The sequence below is a fragment of the Furipterus horrens genome, unplaced genomic scaffold (assembly GCF_987537825.1).
Source record: "Furipterus horrens unplaced genomic scaffold, mFurHor1.1.pri manual_scaffold_3, whole genome shotgun sequence".
NCBI lineage: Eukaryota > Metazoa > Chordata > Mammalia > Chiroptera > Furipteridae > Furipterus > Furipterus horrens.
Genome location: NW_028327173.1, coordinates 1782728 through 1802577, shown reverse-complemented (window position 1 = coordinate 1802577; position 19850 = coordinate 1782728). Strand labels below are relative to the sequence as shown.

Genomic DNA, 19850 nt, shown 5'->3' with positions numbered 1-19850 from the left:
CTGTCTGCTGCCACTGCCCCAGGGGCACCAGGTGCTGGGCAGTGGGGAGGCGGCTCTGCCCCTGGGGGCCCCAGTGAGGGCAGGACCCCAAGCTTGTGCCTGAAGCAGAAGGGCCAGGCCGAACCCAAGCCTACCTTGGCGGACACTGGGCCGGGAGGGTCGGGGCAGAGGGGAAGGCGGCCAGGAGGCCCGCCGCTGCTTGCTCGGGGCTCAGCAGGCAGGCGGTGGCGGCAGCGGCGTCCCGGTAGCCTAGGTGATGACATTGGAGCCTTGTGGCCGGCCTGGAGCCTGGGGCGGGCTGGGGCGGAGCGTGGCCTGGGGCCCTGGGGCTGGCGGCTGGCCTGCTGTGCCTGGTGCTCTGAGGCCATGCCCTCCCCACGGTGACGGTGACGGTGACGGTGACACCCTGCCCGTGGGAACGGGACCGAGCTGGAGCAGGGGCAGCTGCCCCACCCCCGGGTTCACATGCTTTTCTTCTGCTCCTCCCTCTAGAAATGACCAAACACACAGAAGCAGAGAGAAGGGGGCAATGGTCTGTCCCAGGAGCCTGTCCCCAGCCCCAGCTTCAGGCTGTCGTCCACCCCAAGCGCATCCTCCAGGTCGTCCCGTTTCACCTGTCCCGCGGCAGCAAGGTTCTGACAAATCAGAACTCATCTTCGCCACCAGGAAACTGCTGGTATTCAACAGTCTTTGTCCCCTCCACACACACACGCACACACGCTTCTGGGGGCGCTGGCAGGGTGCTCGGGGCTCCCCGCTGACACCCAGGGCAGCGAGGGGAGGCCGGTGTTGTGCCGTCACCTGGGGAAGGTGTCAGGTGGCAGCTGTGGGCGCCACGCAGGAGCGGCTGGGCAGAGAGCCCGTGCCACGTGCGGCCGGCGTGCGTGTGCCTGGAATGAGGCTGCACCGGGGACCGGAGACTCCAAAAGGGCTCCAGCGCCCATCTCGAGCTGAATGGATGCGTCCCGTCGGGGGTGGCCTCCTGGCACGCCCTCCCCCACCCTCTCCCTCCCACTGCCCCCCGAGAGAGGAAGGCGGAGTGGGGGCACAGCCCTGGGCCCTCAGGGTGAACGTTGCCCCAGAGGCCAGGACCCGAGGCCCAGCCGGGCACGACCTCAGGCAAGGCCTTGCTCATTGAAGGGGTGACAGCGGAAGGCGTGTGAGGCAGAGATGCCCGGCGTCTAAGTCCCCTATAGCTGCGCCCCTCACAGACGGCCACACGGTTAGCAGCTTAGAAAACACCCATTTATCCTCTACGGCTCCAGAGGCCACACGAACTGTGTGTCTTGGGGACTACTGTCACGGTACGGGCAGGGCTGGTTCTTCCTGGAGGCTCCAGGACGTCTGCTTCCCTGCCTCTTCCAGGGTCCATCCAAATCCCTGTCTCGCGGACCGCTCCTCCCCACTCCACGCGCGCCCCTCCCCCCTCTGCTTCCGTGGCCACATCCCTGACTCTGACCCCACGCCCCCTCCTAGAAGAGGCTTTGAGGAGACACCGGCCCCCAGACACTTGGATCATCACCCATCATCTCAAGGTCCTTGACCTTTGCCGTGCGGAAGAGCGTAGGTGTCAGGCCCAGGTTAGGGCGTGGGACCTCTGGGGAGCCCTTGTTCTGCTGTCACCATGTCCTTCATTCGAAGACACGTCCCGCGAGCCATCTAAGCAGGGTCCACGGAGCCCCCTGGGCCTCTGAGCAGAAACCGCGCTCCGTGCCGCTGTGCGGACCGCGGGAGGCCTCTGTGAAGCCTCATCTCTGAGGCAGTGGGTTCTGCGGGGGTTGGGGGGGGCAGGGAGTGGGGAGTCGCCCCGCTCCTGCCTGGTGGCTCAGGACAGCCTCTCCGAGGTTGGAGGTCTTCCTGGCTTACAGCCCTCGGCCGGGGGACCTGCCCTCTGCCAAGCCCTGAGCAGGCCTTGGAGTGCTTGCGGGCCACCCTGCCTCCCACCTGGGCCGCGGGGGCGCTGAGGTCCCTAAAGGGCGGGGCCGAGGGCCTGGGAAACGGCAAGTGCTCAGGGAAGGATGACACTCCGCACCCCTTTTCTGAGTTTTGGAGCCCAGAAAGCTCAGAAGGCCCGAGGTGTTTCCTTCCTCAAGGCTCTGCGTGGTCCTGCGGCTCATCTCACGCCAAGACCAGAGCGCGCAGTCACAGACGCACGGGGGAGCTTGACCGTGGGCTGTTCCTATCAGAGCCCGGGGCTGTTATAAAATACAGAATTCAGGAACTATGGTACTTTTCAAAAATGTTTCTTTTAATTCTCACCCAAGGATATGTTTATTAATTTTAGATAGAGAGGGAGTTAGAGGGAGGGAGGGAGGGGGACACTGGAATCAAACCCACAACCTTCTGGTGTTGAAGACGATGCTCCCACCCACCGAGACACCAGCCAGGGCCTAAAATAATTTTTTAAACTCTGCCCCGGCTGGTGTGGCTCAGACGGTTCGGCCTTGTCTTGCAAAGTGATAGGTCGCCAGTCCTATTCCCGGTCAGGGTCGTGCCCGGCTGGCGGATTTGGCCCCTCGTCGGGGTGCGTACAGGGGGCGACCAATCGATGTTTCTCTCCCTCCTGCTCCCTCCCGTCCCCTCCCGCTAAAAATAAATGAATTAAATATTTTTTTAGAATCTGGGACAAGGGATGGTGGGCCCGTGTTAGCTTAGACACTAAGGTGGGAGCAGGGCACGTCCAGGTCAAAAGCCCACCCCCCACCCCTCACGTGCCCTAAAGAGAGCCCCAGGGTCCAGCTGTGAGACACCGAGACTCCAGCCTTGGGTGTCACTCCCGGGGACCACACGCGCCGGGCCCTCCGCTGTCCCCCTCATCTCCTTCTGGGGAAGACATTTCCCATCACCTCATGGAAGCCGCGCTTTAGAAGGGCCCACGAACAAGGGCAGACTGGGCGGACCTGCGCCCACCTCTGGCTGACCCCACCAACGGCCACCCACACAGTGGGCTCCTCTTACCGCCGTGGACTTTCGTCAGCGGAATGTCAACGAAGAGCACAAGTTCCAAAGGTACAAAAGGTCCGGACAGAAGGAAGCAGGTGCGCCCCACCCGGCTCCCTCCCAGAGGTCCCCTGCCCCCAAGCCCACAGAGCGTGGGTTTGTCACGCGGGAAACACAACGGGAGATCTAAGACAGCAGAGGAAAGACGGGGGTTGGGGACTTCAGGGTCTGGGGCTCGCTCCCAGTGACCCGGGCCGAGTGTCCCAAACTGAGAAAGCAGCCGGCCAGCTCCCCAACGGTCACCCCGCAGTCCGCTCGCCGGGGGAACAGGAACCGCGAGAGCGCCCAGCGGTCCCCGTCTCTGCACGACGTGGGGCGACTCCTGGCTCTGACGGCCACCTCACAGCCCACGGGCTGGGCCGAGCTCCCGGAGTCACAGGCGCCTCGGTCTTGGGTGCCCATTTGCTATTTTCACCAGAATCCATTATTTTCGCTTTAACCCAATTAGCGTCCCGTTCACCAACGCCCCGTTTTTTAATTTGCAGCTTCAGTCTAAGAGCTTGGGGACACATTCACGACTGGATTTCGCCTCCCTCATTATTGCCAAATAATTAGATGAGGAGCTTCCCCGATCAAGTCGGGGCATGTCTTCCTCCAGGAGGAAAAGCGTAACGGCAGACTGCTCACGGCGGGTTTTGCTGGGCGCCCCTGACCGCGGGAAGCCGGGAGGAGACGGTCCGGCTCAGCGGTCCTCCTCCGCTATCTGGGGCTGAGCTGCAGGTGCACTGGGCACCCCGGCAGGGGCTGGGGGTGGGGCGCGGTGCCGGCAGCCCCGGGAAGCCAGGCACGGGGGCTTGTTTATTCAGTCGGTGTCCTGAAGGCAAAGGGAGGATTTTCCAGCTGTCCTGCGGAACCTACTTAAGGAAGCGAACTTGGGACAAAGGATGTTGTATGTTGGGCTGACACACAATGGGTGCCGCTCGTTGTTGGTGTGTTTTCTGTGTTTTGTGGGCAGAACATGGTCGCCCTTGGCCGGGTAATTATCATCTCACGTCCGGGATAAAATCGGGCCTGGTAATAAGGCGTGTGTCATTCAGATAGAAGCGTTGTTACAGTGACAAGGGCGCTGGGAGTTACTTATCCACTCATCCCGGTGTCTTCTTTCTTTTCTGCTCTAAGAGGCTAAGTCATCAGAAAGTGACACATTTTAAAATAGTGACTGGGCATTCCCACAGAAATGCCGAAATTGGAAAATAAAGGCCTGCCCTTCCCCTTTATGGGGCGCGTTAGCAGAAATGCACTTTTGAGGAATGTTTCTGTTTTCTGCAAACCTGAGTTCGCCTACGGTGCATGCCATGCCTTTTATAGAAGCATCTGGACAATAAGTTCCCCCTGACCTTGGTGAGCAGAAGCTGCCTGCCATCCAGATGAAGGTGCAGCTTCCCGGTACCCACCCGTGAAGCGCGTCCCTCTGGGTGTCGGCATCCGTGGTGAATGCCACCCTGGGCGGCGGGCAGGACCTCCGCCGGACTCCGCGTGTTTGTCCCCCTCCGGAAGTCAGTCCTCGGTCTCTCCTCCTCCTCATCTCTACTTCAGCTGTGTGGTTTGCACGGGTCCAATGTTATAAATCCATTCTTGGACGTGGGTGGGGGCACACTCTATAAATGAACACCAGACGGAGGCTCCCTCCCTACAGCTCCTGGGGACGCCTGCTTGCTACCAGGGAACTGTGCCTCCCGCCTCCCCTCCCCACCAAGGGCTCCTGCCTCTCCAGCTGGGACCAACTGCCATCACTCTGAGGCTCACTTTGTGGGTGCCAGGCGCTGTGCTAAGCACTTTAGATATGACATCTCGTTCACTGTTCTTCTAACCCTCTGGGGCAGGGACTATTATTACCTTGCCTTACAGATGGGTAAACTGAGACTCAGAGCGGCTATGTAACCTAGCCATGCCTAGTCAGTGGAGAAGAAGGGATTTGAACCCTAGTGTTCTGACTTTCACATCTACTTGGTTAACCACGGCACCAGACTTTCCGTGGGGCCACCCTTCAGAATTTGGAGGCAGCTACCCTGGCCCCCGGAGCCTTCACTAGAGGGTCTGCAAGATGGGGATAAGCACCTGTGGTCATTCTGCAAGTACCTGCAGCCAGGCCTGCCTCTCCATCACCTCCAGAAGCCCCCACCCGTGAAGGAGCAGGCACACCTTTAGAGCTCTGGTTTCTGCCTTTTAGCTTATTTTTATTGTATTTTAAAGATTTTACTTATTTATTCTCAGAGAGAAGGGAAGGGGGAGACAAAGAGAGGGAGAGAAAAATCGACGTGAGAGAGAAACGCCAGTTGGTTGCCTCTTGTGTGCATCCCAGCCTGGACCGAACCCGCAACCCAGCCACGTGCCCTGAGTGGGACTCAAACCGGCGACCTTTCACTTTGCAGAATGACGCCCAACCAACTGAGCCACAGCGGCCAGGGCTTACCTTATTTTTAAAAGTGCATGCACAATCCATAAATCCTTATGTGGTTGCAAAATCTCAAACGCGCTGTCCTTTTGTTCTCAACGCAACGCTTTTCCATCTTTCATTGAATAAAGCAAAAGAAGGGCGGCTGGGGTTCCATAAACATCAAAGGGGCGATGGGTTTTACCTGGGCTACGGGACTCATGCTCCCCAAAGCGAAGTATTCAGGCTAAACAGACTGACCCCAACAATGGCAGCAACCCCCACCCAGCCAAACCCCCGCGCTGACGGTCTCCACGTGTCCAGGTGTTTAATAAACAGACCACAGTACATTTGAACCAAATGGCCTCTGGTCAGGCGATAACCCTGCCCTGTTTCCCCAGCCCCTTGGTGGTTGACAACGGTTTGCCTGTGACCCATCTATTTACGTAGACATGTGCATACTCTGTGCACCGCTCAGGGGCCAGACAAAGATACAGGCTGAGTGAGAAGGCAGTGATAGCTACAGACTGAAAGGACAGTGGCGGCCGCTGCAGGGGGCCAGGCGGCCTGTGCTGTCTCCAGCTGGAGCAGACCCGGCACCCAGGCCAACTCAGAGCCACTGCGACGTGTCCCTCTGGAACCTAGCTTCTTAGTGACCGACTCTTGGATCCAGCTTAGCGGCCACGCCCAGTTCTCCAGGTCGGGGAGCCCCTGGGTCTCCTCAGCGTTGGGGGAGGGGGCTAACGCCTCCGCACCAGCACAGCGCTCATGAGTGGGTGCCCGGCAGTGGGGAGGAGCTTGCCAGCAACAGGTACACTCCACCTGCACCTGCACCTGCCCTGCACCTGCTCCCCGGCCGAGCCTCTCCCTGACCACATTGCGAACCTGGCCTCAGAAGCTGGGGTGACGAAGGCTTAGCAGGAGAAGGCCCTCCAGGAACCCCAGTGACGCTGCTCCTGGCCGCAAGTGCCCCCGCCCCGCCTCTCCTCTCGGGCTCAACTCCCGCAGGCTCTCTGCCCCTGAGCCAAGTTCCAGGAGCCGGTCTGACACCGGGGGGATGATACCCCATGTCACCCTCCTCCCAGTTTGTGTACAGTCTCCGCGCCACCAACTCCCAGATTCAAAGCCGAGAGCCGAAGCGCCTGCTGTCCCGCACTCCAACCCCCGCAGGCGGAGCCGAACAGCGCCCAGGTCCGTACGGCGCCGGGTTCCTGAACTACCTACCTGGTGCCGTCGGAGCCCAGGGCATCGATACCCGAGTCGGCCCGGCTCTGGCCCCGGCTTCGCCGCCGCCTACCTCCTTCGTGGGCCCGCCGGGCGCGGGACGCAAGGCGGGGAGGCAGGGCGGGCGGCGGAGGGTTATATGGGCGCGGGGAGGGGAGGCGCGCGGGGAGGGGGCGGCCGCGGGCGTTAGCGCCTTCCGTGGCCGACCCGGCGGGAGGAGCGCGGAGCGGCGGGGCCAGGCCCGGGCCAAGGTTTCCTCCCGGCGCTCCGCCCCCCCAGCTGGCCGCGTCGGAGTAGGGGTCCCGGGGCGCTCTCTGCCCCGCCTCCTTCCCGCCACCTTTTGGCGCGTGTCACCCCTGCAGAGCCCTGAACACGGCGCTGGAGGAAGGTCGGGAGCGGGGTCCTCCTGCTGTCAGGACTGGACCCTCCGTCGGCTTGGGGGCGCGGGCAATCGCGCGGGAGCCGGGAGGGGGCAGGGATGTAGACTTCGTGTCCGGATGCCTTTCTTTCCCACCAGATGCTGCATCTTTCCCAACACCCAGATCAGATCTCTCTTCTCTACTCCCCCGCCTCCCAGCGCTGGGCTCCTCCGAGCTCGGGGCGCTTGGAACCCACGGGCAGGGGAAGGTCCGCGTATGGAGAGAGGATAGCACCCCGATCCTCCGAGTGGTCCCAATGTCAGGAGTCGGGTGAAGTAGTTTTCGCCCGGGTGGCTCCAGCGAGGCTCCTCCGCCGCGGAGGGCGCGCCACGCACACCGCTCACACAGCCGATGTCACTGTCGAACCCCGGCCCCGTGCGGCATTGCGGATCCGCCGGGACCCTCTGGGCATGACTGTCGGCCCCAGCCTGCGCTCTTCCTGGGCGGACGTTGTGCTCCGTGCCACCTACGGAGTAACTCCCGGAGCAAAGGCTCAAGCGTCGCGTCCCGCACTTTGCTCCCTCCCTGGGACACCGCCTCCTGGCCTGGGGCGCCGGATTCTGTTGTGTTTGCGCAGGTGCCGGTGGTGCTCGCGGCCACTCGGGGATCGGGCACCCGGAATTGCTTTCTGCGCCCAGACACCTCCTCAGGCCAAGGCTTCCCTCGGGCCCGCGACGGCTGCGGCTCCAAGGCGACACCCCTTCTCCCCAACCCCCGTAGGGCAAGCCCCACCAGTAGACCGAGTTTCCAGCGACCCTCGGCAGTGGGCACCTGCCGTGAGCTGCCTTCTGGAGCTCTTGCGACCCGTTTTCTGCCTCTGAACCGATGTCCCCAGGCTAGGGTGACCCTCGAGTTAGTGTCGCCCGCGGAACTGCGCGCAGAGCGGATTCTCTGCCGCACAGGATCCCCACCTCACCTGGCGCGCCCGGCTAACTGCGACGCACCTTTATTGTTCGCCTACTGTTTTCGGGGTGCGGGGGGCGGAGGACACAAAGAAGAATCACACACGGGGGTTAATAGGGTCAGGGACAGAAAAGACCGGCACAGCGGCGCAGGACGCTTGCAAGCGACCTCTACCCGTTCGTTCCGGGAAGTTGAACGGTGGGGGTCGGCTGGCCTAGCGGGAGACCTGGAGGACGAAGGCGGTTCTCTAGTCTCAGAACCGAAGATCTGGCACCTAGTGGCGGTGCGCGTGATCTGGCGGGCCTCGGAGGTTCTGTTGGGGCCTGGCGGGGGACGCATTCGGGTGGGGGGTAAGTCGTCCCGAGTGGACGAGAGGGCAGGGGTGGGTCGCAAAGTCCGCAAAGCCAGCGCCCACGCAGGAGCTCGCTGCGTTCTGTGGAGGGCGGGTGCTGTCCCGGCGCAGAGGCGCGCGCGGTGGACTAGCCAGTACGCGCGGTCCACGCGCTCTCCCCGCCAAGTAAGCGTCAAGTTCGTTCTCCCGGTATCTGAGCAGCACCCAAGCGGGAGGCGGAGACTAGCTGCAGGCCGGTAGCCTGATTTCGCCAAAAAACAAAGAAAAACGAATGTTTATACAGTATGCACAAAATGTATGTATATACAATATTATACATTTAGATACAAATGCATGTTTGTGTGTAAGTGTATTTACACATAAACGTATGTACGGTAAGTATATAAACATATGTAAATATAAATACACAGCACATAAGACGCCCGGTAAAATTTGATATTTCAGGTGAGCGGGTAATTTTTTTAGTATAAGTATGTCCCATGCAGTATTGGGGAACATTTATACTAACAATGACTCGCTGTTTAAATGAAATATGAACGCGCGTCCTGCATTTTTTCCAGCAACCCTGGCTGGAGGGGCGCTCTGCCGAAATCCCCGGTCGCAAGTGAAGCGTGGCGGCGCCTGGAGAGCGAACTACAAGTCCCACAATGCCACGCGCGCGCGCCCGGGCCCCGATAGGCTGCGGCGTGCTTCCCGCCCTCCGTCACTTCCGGGCGCGGCGCAGGCGGTGGCGGCTGATGCCCAGGGCTCGGCGCGGGGTCCGGCGCGGCGCGGCGGGCGGCGGCGGCCATGAACTTCTCTGAGGTGTTCAAGCTCTCCAACCAGCTCTGCAAGTTCTCCCCGGACGGCAAGTACCTGGTGAGCGGCCGGGGCCGGGCCCTCGCGGGAGGCGCTGTCCTCCCAGGGCGGCGGGGACCCCGAGTCGGGACGCGGGGCGGCCGCGGGGCCCGGGGTGCAGGCAGCTCGGGGTCCGCGGGGGGCCCGGGCGCGGGGCCTGGCCGTGTGCCGCGGACGGGAGGCCTGGGCGGGCGACGCGGCCGGCGAGCCGAGCGCGGCCGCCGCGCGGGTGCCGCCTCCCTGCGCCTGGGTCGCCACCTGTCGAAGGCAGGTCAGCGCCGTGGTGACCCGCTCGCGGGCGCGGGAGGCGTCGGCTCGTCGGCGGCGTCACTTTGTCCCAAGAAGGCGCACACGCCGTGCTGCCGGCCGGCGGCGGGGCCCGCGGGGCCCGCTGACGCTGTGAAGTGCACCCGTGCGGCCCGCGTGGGTCCTCGGCGCCCCGGCGTGCGGGTCGGGGTGCGCGCGAGGCGGCTGCCGCTGCAAAGCCATTGAGCAGAGACAGTCGCGCCTTGGCCCCCGAGAGACGGCGGCGGCCGAGGAAGAGGAGCGCGCGGCGCCCCGAGCTGTTCGGCGCCAGCAGCGGCCTCTGGACGGAGCGGCGGCGGCGGGGCCCGCGGGCGCCCGGGGCGGCCGAGAGCAGCCGTTGAGAGGCCTGCGCCTCCCGAAGGGGGCGGCCGGGGTGCGCTCGGGCTCGGCCTGCTCAGCCGTGGCGGCGATGCGGAGGGGATCGCGTCCTCCGACCGGAAGAGTCTGGTGGCGCCCGCGCGCGAGGAGCGCCCCTGAAGCGTCGGGTCGTGGGCTGCGGGCGCGGGCACCTTCCGACCTGCCGAACTCCGTGCCAGCACCGCCGCGTGGCCGAGTGTGAGCTGCCCCCGAGCAGGAACAACTCCGCTGAGAATAACGCTGCTCGTTCTCCCGTGACGCGTCCGAGCGGGGCCCGTGGGGGCCTCGCTGCTCCGGCAGCTCAGAGACCGGCCAGGACGGGGGGCCGCAGAAGGCGGGGCGGGGCGCAGGCGGCCGTGGGGAGCGGGCGCGGGGACAGGCGTGCCCGGGAGCGTCGGCATCAGCCTGGACGGGACAGCGTTGACCAGGAGACGGCGGTCCTGGGGGGAAGGACGCCCCCAGAGGGGCATCGGCGTCTCGCTCGGCTCCGCAGGCTGCCGCCCGAGCCGGAGTGCTGGGAGTCGGTTACCCAAGTCCGGCGCCCCGGACAGTGAGTGACCGGCGTGGCCAGCGTCGGAGGCTGGGAGCTCTGCCCGATCAGGGAGGACCCCGGACAGCTTCAGAGGTCAGGGGGCCGCTCAGCACCGGCAAGAGCAAGAACGAGAGGAGGAAGCGCTCCCCCGAGCGCGCGAGTGGGGTGACTGGAAGGACACGCACCCGACAGAACACGGGCTGGTCTTCCCACGGCTCTTCCCGGGGAGAACAGCTGCCTCCCCCACCGGGATGCCGGCTCAGCTCTGCCCCACGAAGGCCACCGAGCGGCACGCAGTCCGGCGCGTGCCCGGAGCCCGGGTGAGGAACCAGCGACCCCGCGTGGGCGTTCTCTCGGCCGGCTGCACTGCGCTTTCTTGGGTGCACAGGAAAAGCCTCCGAAGTGGCTCCGTGCAGCCAGTGGCTGTGTGAGTTCTTCAACAATGAAAGTCCTTTCTATTTAAAGAAAAGAAACTCATGCGTTTTAAAAAGTGTTCTTAGTTTCCTTTACACCCTGTGGACCGACATCTCATGGTTCTTTCTCAGTGTGAGCTGCTACGGATGTTCCTTCTATTCTTGTCTAGGTCTTTGAAGATATAGCTCCCGAGTTACCTGTTTGCCTTCTTTATGGGGGTGTTATTCAAAGTCAGGTACAGTAGCTTTCAGCTACAAAACACAAAATGTTTTTAGCCTAAATGCCATGCGTTGGCCGGGCAGCTCCCGTAACCAAAGGCTGCGGGTTCAGTTCCTGGGCAGGGCACGTGCCTGGGTTCCGGGCTTGATTGCTGGTCAGGATGTGAACGGGAGGCAGCCAACCAGTGTTTCTCTTTCCCCTTTCCTCTGTAAAATCAATAAACATATTCTTACGTGAGGATTTTTTTAAAAAATGGCACTCCAGAAACCTTGGTACCTTTTTCAAAGTGCCCCGCATAAGTTTATATTTAGAAAATCCTTTATGAAAATTCCAGTGAATAATAAAGAAGAAAATTATATTTCCTTGCTTAATTTTGGTAGTTCTTTGATTTTTACACTCTGGTCAAATACTGTGAGAGACTTGATGGTCAGGTTAGTGGAATCCTGTTCTTCAGAGTGCTTTCTTTCTTTCTTTCATGCTCCTGGGTCCACGTTCCCCTTTTCAGTCTTTTGCACCGATTTGACACCTTTTCCTCCAAGTTTCGGTACAACTATTGCATCTCAGGGAATTCATTGTAACTGACCACACTCAGGTCTACAATGTGGGAAAATGAACGTCGGGACACATGTTTGTTCTAATCCACAGTAGCCCTTCCTCCCTCCTTTCTCCATGGCAAACTCACAGGGCTTTTTTTTTAAATGGGGGTTTATAAAACAGACCAGGTACCCAGTTTGACCTTGATAAGTACAAACAGGAAGTAGTTAACGTTTAGAAGTCAGTTCCTGACTCTCACACTGATGGAGCCTGCAGTCCTCAGGTGCACGTACTGGACAGGAGGTGCTTGCTTAGGTGTGGGTACTAACGTGGGCACAGAGAAACTCCACCTCTCGGAACGCGGTAGGGTCGCAGGCATCTGGTCAGCACCAGGAGTGAGTTCATGTGGGTAAGAAGAGCCTCCTGGGCGCCTCCTCATGCCTCACGACTGCCCGCGCCCGCCTCGCTTCTGGTCCCCAGATGTGTGGGGTTTCCCCCCCTAACAGTTCTGCGACGCCAGCTGTCCGTCCTGCAGTAGGACTCAATTCTGACAGTTCTGGGAGAGCATCGGAGCCCATGGTTAGGGGCTGAGTCCCACCAGACCGCCCCCCTTCAAGTGTTAATCCCGGAGCAGGTGCACAGGTTCCCCACCATGTCTGTCCGACTTGGCCACAAGCGGGAGGTTCCCACGACCCCTCGGGTTTGATGCGTTTGCTAAAGCAGCTCCCAGACCTCAGGGGGACACTGGCTTCTGTAACCACCTTGTTAAAGGACGGGACAGGGTACGATGCTCAGCCAGGTGAAGAGAGACGCAGGGTGAGGTCGGGAAGGTCCGCAGCACAGGAGCTTCTGTCCCCGTGGAGTTGGGGTGCCTCGGCCTCCCAGTGTGGATGTGCTCACCCACCAGACACTCCCTGAACCCTCATTGCTGGGGTTTTTACGGAGACTCATGTGGGTGTGATCAGTCATGAACTCCAGTTTCAGCCCTTCGGCCCTCTCAAGGGAGTGGGGGGCGGGCTGCACATCCCGAGTTGCCAGTGGCTTGTTCTTTCTGGTGATCAGCTTTCCCCCAGGAGCCCCCCAGGGCCCCGAGTCCCTCCCGCCCCCCCCCCCCCCCCAGAACAAAGGGTGCTCCTGTCACCAGTGAGTTCCAGGGTCTTGGGAGACCAACGTGTGTCTTCTGTCACGTCGGGGAGGTGCCTGAGCATCTCGGAAGTGTCCTTCCACTCGCAGCACGAAGAATGCATTTTGACCTGGTTGGCTGGGCTCAGGGGGGCTTTGTGGGCCCCAGCACCGGCGGGGTGAGCCTGCTCCTTGGGGGCTGCCTGCCGGCGGCCGAACAGGAGCGCTGCCTTCCAGCCCTTCCTGCCTGTGCGTGGTTTTAGCGCGTTGTTAAGGAAGGAGCAGAATGTTACTTAAGTAGAGAGTTTAATACTTTATGCGGAACTAGAAGAGTTTTAACAGCTAGTTTGAGTATTTCAGCTTTATCTTTTTATTAACTCGTTTTCAGAATGGGCCGTATAAACGGAACCGTCACAGAAAGCGTGAGAGGAGAAGGGGCAGAGTTCCTGAAGTGGGGGCGGGGGTGGGGGCCCGCGGCCTCCGCCAGCTCCCTTCTCAGGGCTCCTTCCCCGCTGCCCCGCGTCCAGGCCTCCTGTGTTCAGTACCGCGTGGTGGTCCGGGATGCGAACAGCCTGCAGATCCTTCAGCTGTACACGTGCCTGGACCAGATCCAACACGTCGCGTGGTCGGCCGACTCCCTCTTCCTCCTGTGCGCCATGTACAAGCGGGGGCTGGTGCAGGTACCCCGTGTGGGGCGGGGGGCAGACGGGCGCAGCTACTGCGCCGTGCACAGGGAGGCGGGTGCGGGCCCACTGCGCACGGTGGGGACCGGTGCAGCTATGCCCTGTTGGGGGAGGGGCGGCTGGTGCGGGTGCGCCGCAGCAGGGCAGGGCGCTGTCCAAGGAGGGGGCCAGGGGCAGGGCGCTGTCCTCTGCCTTCCTAGCTTGGGGAACGGGCAGTGCCCCTGAGAGCCAGCTTCTGGTGAAAGCCTCAGTAGTTCTCGCATAGCTTACGTACTTCCAAAATGAGAGAACACTTCAGTAGCCTTGGTCTGTAACCAAACAGAACTCAAAACAGGCAGGGCTTGCAAGCCAGGTCCAGCCACTTGGACACGGTGCGTCGGGGCCGCACTCAGGCGCGGCGTTTTGTTTCTGAGCCGACTGCATGCGGCTTTGGGGGCGGCCGAGGGAAGGCACCTTTGAGACCCGCAGCAGATGCCCCGAGTGGTGTGGTGGCTTCCGTGGCCGTGGTGGTGGGACACTGGTGGTGGTGGTCCGTGTTCCCTCTGCCCCTGGCAGCCATTGTGTTTACGCTGAACTGCCGCCTGGGTTAGTTTGCGATGCAGCCCTTCTCTGTTCGTGATCCCAGGTGTGGTCTTTGGAGCAGCCCGAGTGGCACTGCAGGGTGGACGAGGGGTCAGCGGGGCTGGTGGCTTCTTGCTGGAGCCCCGACGGGCGCCACATCCTCAACACCACCGAGTTCCATGTGAGTGACCCCTCAGCCCGGCCTCTTTAATCTGGGTGTGACCCTTGCCCTCCGACCCCAGAGATTCAATCGAGTTCCATGTGAGTGACCCCTCAGCCCAGCTCCCTTAATCCAGGGAGGCAACATTATACATTTATATATTATTTTTACTTTGTGTTGCTCAAGTAATACTGTTAGAAAGTAAAAAAGCTCCCGAGAGTGCCGAATTGATAAGCGATCCTCGGAGGAGGGCCCCTGGCACAACCGCTCGCTGTCTCGCAGGCCGCCTGCTCGGGGCTGGCACCTGGTCACCGCTGGGGACGGTCCTTCTGCAGATCTAACCGTGAGCTGTTCCCTCCTCTCGCCCCCCCTTCCCGGCAGCTGCGGATCACTGTCTGGTCTTTGTGCACAAAGTCCGTCTCCTACATCAAGTACCCGAAGGCCTGCCAGCAGGGTGAGTCCCGCGGAGGGCGCTCGGAGCCGGCCCTCTGGGTGTCTGGCTCTTGGCCTTTGTGTCGTGGGCATTCCACAGAGGCTGGAGGCGCTCAGCAAGCCAGCTCGCACTCTAGGCGCCCCCGCGCCCAGTTTACGTTAAAGCATATTCTGACCCTAGTGCTCCGTCTGTAAGCACTGCCACGTGTCTCTGGGAGACAACCGTTCCCTTTAAAACAAACCACCGTGACGAGAGTGTTTAAAGGACCCCAAAGACCGGGAATGTATGTGTAATTCCCTTTATCTGCTGCGGGGTGGGCATTCAAGCCCCGCCCAGTTCATGTCTGTCAGGGCCTCAGATTCTGAATTGAAATCTCTCCATCTTCTGTTGACCAAATCTGTGACCTCTGTCATGGCAAATGGTGACCCGTCCCATCTGGATGTCCCCGAGGAGGGTTGGGTGACAAGTGCCCTCCGAGCCACCAGGAGAGGTGCCGCTCAGATGCAGCCCAACACTCAAACCATGCGGCAACAGTGAGGTGTCTCCATTTCATAAAGGGGGCGGCCGGACATTGGGGTGGTCTCCCCTTTTCCTGCGGCCACCAGCCATTGGGAGCTGGGTGTGCGTGGGTGCGGCTTTGCCTGTGCCGTTTACTGCTGCAGCTTGAACGCGAGCGTCTCCCCGGGAGGCGTCGCGTGTCCTGCGTGGGAACGACCCTCCCGTGGCCGAGGTGTGCTTCCCACGCATGCGGGAGGACGCGTGGGCGAGCCCAGACCCAGAAAACACAGTTCAGCATCCCCAGTGCCTTACAGTAGATCTCCTTCCTGCAAATAATCAAGAGTCGAAAGTAAAAAGGAAGCTGTGCTAGCAGGCTGCCTTCCGGCCTGCCGGGTGCCAGCCATTTCTGTCCTAAAAATAGGACGATGCCTGAGGTGGTACCCTTTGCAGAGACAGTTAGTTCATGGGTCGTTGGGGCCGGTTACTTCCTGTCTCGCTCAGGGCCCCGGCAGGTGTCACTGAGCGTCGTGGTCTCTGCCTGAGCTGCACCCCTTCTTCCGCGAGAAGTGCCGCGGGCGTTCCTCCTGTCTGGCTCCGTGACGCCAGCCCTTTCCTCCCCCCGGCAGGAATCACCTTTTCCCGGGACGGCCGCTACCTGGCCTTGGCCGAGAGGCGGGACTGCAAGGACTACGTCAGCATCTTCGTCTGCAGCGACTGGCAGCTGCTCCGGGTGAGCGCCCCTCCCGTGCGGGGAGCTGTGTGTTCTCGGGAGGGAAGACGCGCCGCCTGTGGCTTCAGGTGACACCTGCTGGTGAAGCGCCTGTAAGGCTTGGTGGCGGGGGCGCGGGCCTGGTGTGTGTTCCGGTGGCCACGCCCTCCGGGGGGAGCCCGTCTCTGTTTGTACCGTGGCACGTGCTGCTCTGTCGGGAGGAACGTGGACTTGACTTGGGCACCGGGCGCCTGCACTGGTGAAGGCTCCGCCAGGTGCCGAGGGCCGGGGTTCAGAGCCCTGCCCCGGAGGAGCTCACGGCCGCAGGCGGGGCTGAGGCAGAGAAGCCTCTGGAGGGCGGTCAGAGCTCAGGGGGCCTCACCAAACCCTGGCCGGGCCGACCGGGGCCGGGAAGGGCAGCCTGCGCCTGTGTCCGTCCCTGTGGGAGGAATGGCATCCTGGATGTGCTCAGGCACCAGCTGCCCAGGAGGCGGCTAAGCTTTCTGATGCGAGCCACGTCCCCCTCCCCGTGGCAGCACTTCGGCACGGACACCCAGGATCTCGCCGGCATCGAGTGGGCCCCCAACGGCTGCGTGCTGGCCGCGTGGGACACCTGTCTGGAGGTATCAGAGGGCCCTTCCCTGGGCGCCACCCACAGCCCCATGGCCGCGTCCCCACGGCTCACCACCCGGCTCCCTGGTTGAACCTCAGCTCTAGCCGACGGCACTGTGTGGCCGTGCCGGGCGGGGCGGCGCCTGCCACGCTGTCCTTCCTCCGCCTCCCTGTCTCGCGTGTCACACTCGCCCTGCTCCAGTGCAGCTGCGCCTTCGCTGAGGGTTGCCACGTCTCCCCTGCAGTACAAGATCCTGCTCTACTCCCTGGACGGCCGGCTTCTGGCAGCGTACTGTGCCTATGAGTGGTCCCTGGGCATCAAGTCGGTGGCCTGGAGCCCGAGCAGTCAGTTCCTGGCGGTCGGGAGCTACGACGGGAAGGTGGGGACAGGCCCGTGGTGAGCCCCGGGGACGGCCTCGGGAGGCAGTGTCCCTGCCCAGGGGCCTCACTGCCTGCCTCCCTCAGGTGCGCATTCTCAACCACGTGACCTGGAAGATGCTCACGGAGTTTGGGCACCCCGCGGCCATCAGTGACTCCAGAGTAGTAAGTCTGAGCAGGGCTTGGGGAGGGGAGGGGAGACCTGCTTCCCACGTGACGTGTTGCTAGACAGAAGGGACTGCCACGCTTCACATGACACACACAGCCAGTGTTCCTCGTTTTCCTGTCCACGTTCCCACCAGACGCAAAGCGGTGTCCTCACCCTGCCTCCCCGCACCCCCCCCTTGGTGCACCTCAGGCCTCCTGCCCGCCAGCACAGCGCTCTGGGTCCCGGTGGGAGAGCACAGGCAGCCCCCCACCCGGCGGAGCGGGGTTTCCCCGGGGAGGGCAGGGGTGTGGGGCGCACACCGGCGGAAGTGGTGCAGGACCTGGGGGCAGTAAGTGCAAAGGCCCTGAGGGGAGCGTGCGCGTCTTCATTCAGCAGGTGCTGGGGCAGCAGGGGACGCAGGCAGAAGCCCCAGCCTGGGGGCGTTTGCCCACAGACGAGAGAGCTGAGGGAGGGAGAGGGCGGGCGCGGAGAGGTGGGTGTGCGCTGGTGGGGCTGTGGGGCCGGGGAAGTGAGGGCAGGAGGGGTGGCAGGGTCCATGCTGGCATCAGGGGAGCCCGGGTGTCGGGCGGGCAGAGCTGCCCATGGGCTCAGAGAGCGCCGCTCCTGGGCGCTCACCCTCTGCCTGTTGGGCCGCAAGTCCCAGGTCCCCTGTGTCCCCTGCGCCCGTCTCTGTCACCACTGAAATGCTTGTTTGGCTCACTGGCCCAGTGAACATGGAGCCCCCTGCCTGCCGTCACCTCCGTTCTTAGGGGGGTTCACGGGTCGGACCCACACCAAGAAGCCCATGATGGGGCGCTGTCCCCGTGTACTCCTTGGACCTGCAGTGGCAGCACTGTTCGGGTCGGAGGTCGCACCGTGCCCCCACGTCCCTGTCTTCCAGGTGGTGTATAAGGAGGCTGAGAGGAGCCAGCAGGGGTCGCTGGGCCGCCCCGCCTGCCCTCCGCCCAGGGTCACCGAGAGCAAATGTAAGCCCTTTTCTTGTTCTGTGAAGAAGGGGCCTCTGACCACGTGCATTTCCAGTGCCCTTCCCTCCTCTCCTGGGGAGCGGCACAGCCAGGGTCCCTCTACCGCGGGCCCTTCTGCGCCCCGCGTGGCTTCTGTGACCGAGTATCAGCTCTGGAAGCCCGACCTGGACAGCTGGCACTGAGGGCCTTGTTCTAAGAATAATGAACTTTCCTCGGGTGAGCGAGAGGGTCAGGAGGTGACAGGGACGAGGCGCTCGGCCAGGCTGAGGGCTGTCCTGTGTCCTGGCCATGTGGCTGGGCCAGTCCCTTGTGCGTGGCTCTCACCTATGACGGCATTTAAGTGGAAGCCCAGACACAGTCACTCCCGGCAGGGTGAGCACACGCCACACTTGGTCGTCCCTCAGCCGCTCTGGTGCGCAGGGCGCTTCTCCTTCAGCGCTGCCTTCGCAGCCGTGTCAGGTTCACAACAACTGAGGGGGCGCACGGGATCTCAGCAGCCCCGAGGGGGCGCCCGTCACCGCGGATGGCCCTGTAACGGCACACGCACGCTCACCTTGTGCCGGTGATCCGTACGCTCTGTCCGCGTCTGCAGAGTCCAGCCGAGGGGCTGGAAGGGGGCAGGAGGCAGGGAACATGGGGTGGCCTCCTGCGCGGGCCTCCCGACACCACGCTCTGCCCCAAGGCTTTCCAGGTCCCGCTGCCTTTTCCTCCCTCTGAACCGAGGGCCGGGGTCAGGCTCTGCCCACCAGCATGGCCGTGGCCACGGCCACTGCGGCGTCCCCGCTGCGCAGGCGCTGTGCTCAGCCGGCCGCGTCGGGCCTCCCTGTTCCCGTCTAGACGAGATCGCCGCCGTGCCTGTGTCCCTGCAGACTCTGAAGCCCGCCGCTGACAGAGCGAACCCGAAAATTGGCATAGGCGCGCTGGCCTTCAGCCCCGACAGCTGCTTCCTGGCCACGAGGAACGGTGAGTCCTGCGGTGCCCAGGCCCCCGTGGCGCCCGCCCACTGTCCTGCCACGGACGCTCGCCTGGTGCCCGCCACCTCCCTACTCGTGCCCCCGCTCTGCCCGCAGAGGACGCGGCTCCAGGCCCCACCACCGCTGTGCCCTCTTTCTACAACACGCGTCTGCACATTTCTAAAGATTGTTTTAAAAAACCCGAAACGTGCCCACGTGGCCAGTGAGCCCAGTAGACACCGGAGCCCTGAGGTCAGCCCTGGGGCGGGGCCGACACAGGCCACACGGGTGACACACCGCGCACGCGTCTGCGCCTCCTTCCCCAGACAACGTCCCCAACGCCGTGTGGATCTGGGACGTGCGGAAGCTGAGGCTGTTCGTGGTGCTGGAGCAGCTGGGCCCCGTGCGCGCCTTCCAGTGGGACCCGCAGCAGCCGCGGCTGGCCATCTGCACGGGGGGCAGCAGGGTGTACCTGTGGTCGCCCGCGGGGTGCGTGTCCGTGCAGGTGCCCGGGGAAGGTGAGCGCCGCAGGGCAGAGGCCCACCCCGCCTGATGCGTCGTGCGGCTCCCGCTGGGTCTCCCCACCCTGTCCCCGCACCCACAGGGTCTGGGGCCCCGGCCTCCCGCCCTAACCCTCGGGCCACCTGTTTCCTTCCAGGTGACTTTCAGGTGCTTTCTCTGTGCTGGCATTCGAACGGGGACTCGCTGGCCCTCTTCAGCAAGGACCACTTCTGCCTGTGTTTCCTGGAGACAGAGGGCGAGGGCGGCACCGCCGTCGGGCAGCCGGGCAGCCGCACGTAGGGCCGGCGCGTGAGCAGGCGAGTAGTGGGAGCGGACTCGGCCGTGTCGGCTTCTTGGGCGCAGCTCTCCAACCGCAGGGGTTCACGAGAGGATTTTTTATTTTTCTAAAGCAAGGCATTCTTGTAAATATGTATGGTATAGAACGGTAATTTTTGTTAAATATTTATTCATTCATTAAAAGGCTGATACTGATTTCTTGAAAGTTTTGGGTCACAGCAATTTTCTAGGTTAAACTTGAAGGTTTTGGTTCAGTCTTGGGGGAAAGAACTGAGCCCCTAGCAGCCGGTCTCCCCGAGACGGACAGCCCCATCTTGCCCTGAGCTCTGTCACTGAAG

General features: G+C 62.4%; 1 protein-coding gene across 2 annotated transcripts; it reads left to right on the top strand.

Moving 5' to 3' along the window:
* The first annotated feature begins 8987 nt into the window (after positions 1–8987).
* On the top strand, positions 8988–19717 carry WRAP73 (WD repeat containing, antisense to TP73). 2 transcript variants are annotated; one of them, XM_090268487.1, is made up of 12 exons: positions 8988–9130; positions 13121–13273; positions 13902–14018; positions 14379–14451; positions 15555–15658; positions 16174–16260; positions 16495–16629; positions 16715–16792; positions 17677–17761; positions 18599–18724; positions 19041–19232; positions 19373–19717. In XM_090268487.1, exons 1-12 carry the CDS (start codon positions 9062–9064, stop codon positions 19513–19515), a joined length of 1362 nt encoding a protein of 453 aa, XP_090124613.1. In that variant the 5' UTR covers positions 8988–9061; the 3' UTR covers positions 19516–19717. The 2 variants fall into 2 exon arrangements, with proteins under 2 accessions (XP_090124613.1, XP_090124612.1); XM_090268486.1 differs by lacking the exon at positions 8988–9130 and having other exon boundaries at positions 12960–13273.
* The last annotated feature ends 133 nt before the right edge of the window (positions 19718–19850 follow it).

Bases quoted from the DNA above. Each gene is read 5' to 3' on its own strand.
- WRAP73 (XM_090268486.1), top strand. From the start codon at position 12,983: ATGGGCCGTATAAACGGAACCGTCACAGAAAGCGTGAGAGGAGAAGGG. The intron at 15,659-16,173 runs GTGAGCGCCCCT...TCCCCGTGGCAG, and splicing joins GCGACTGGCAGCTGCTCCGG to CACTTCGGCACGGACACCCA. The intron at 16,261-16,494 runs GTATCAGAGGGC...TCTCCCCTGCAG, and splicing joins CGTGGGACACCTGTCTGGAG to TACAAGATCCTGCTCTACTC.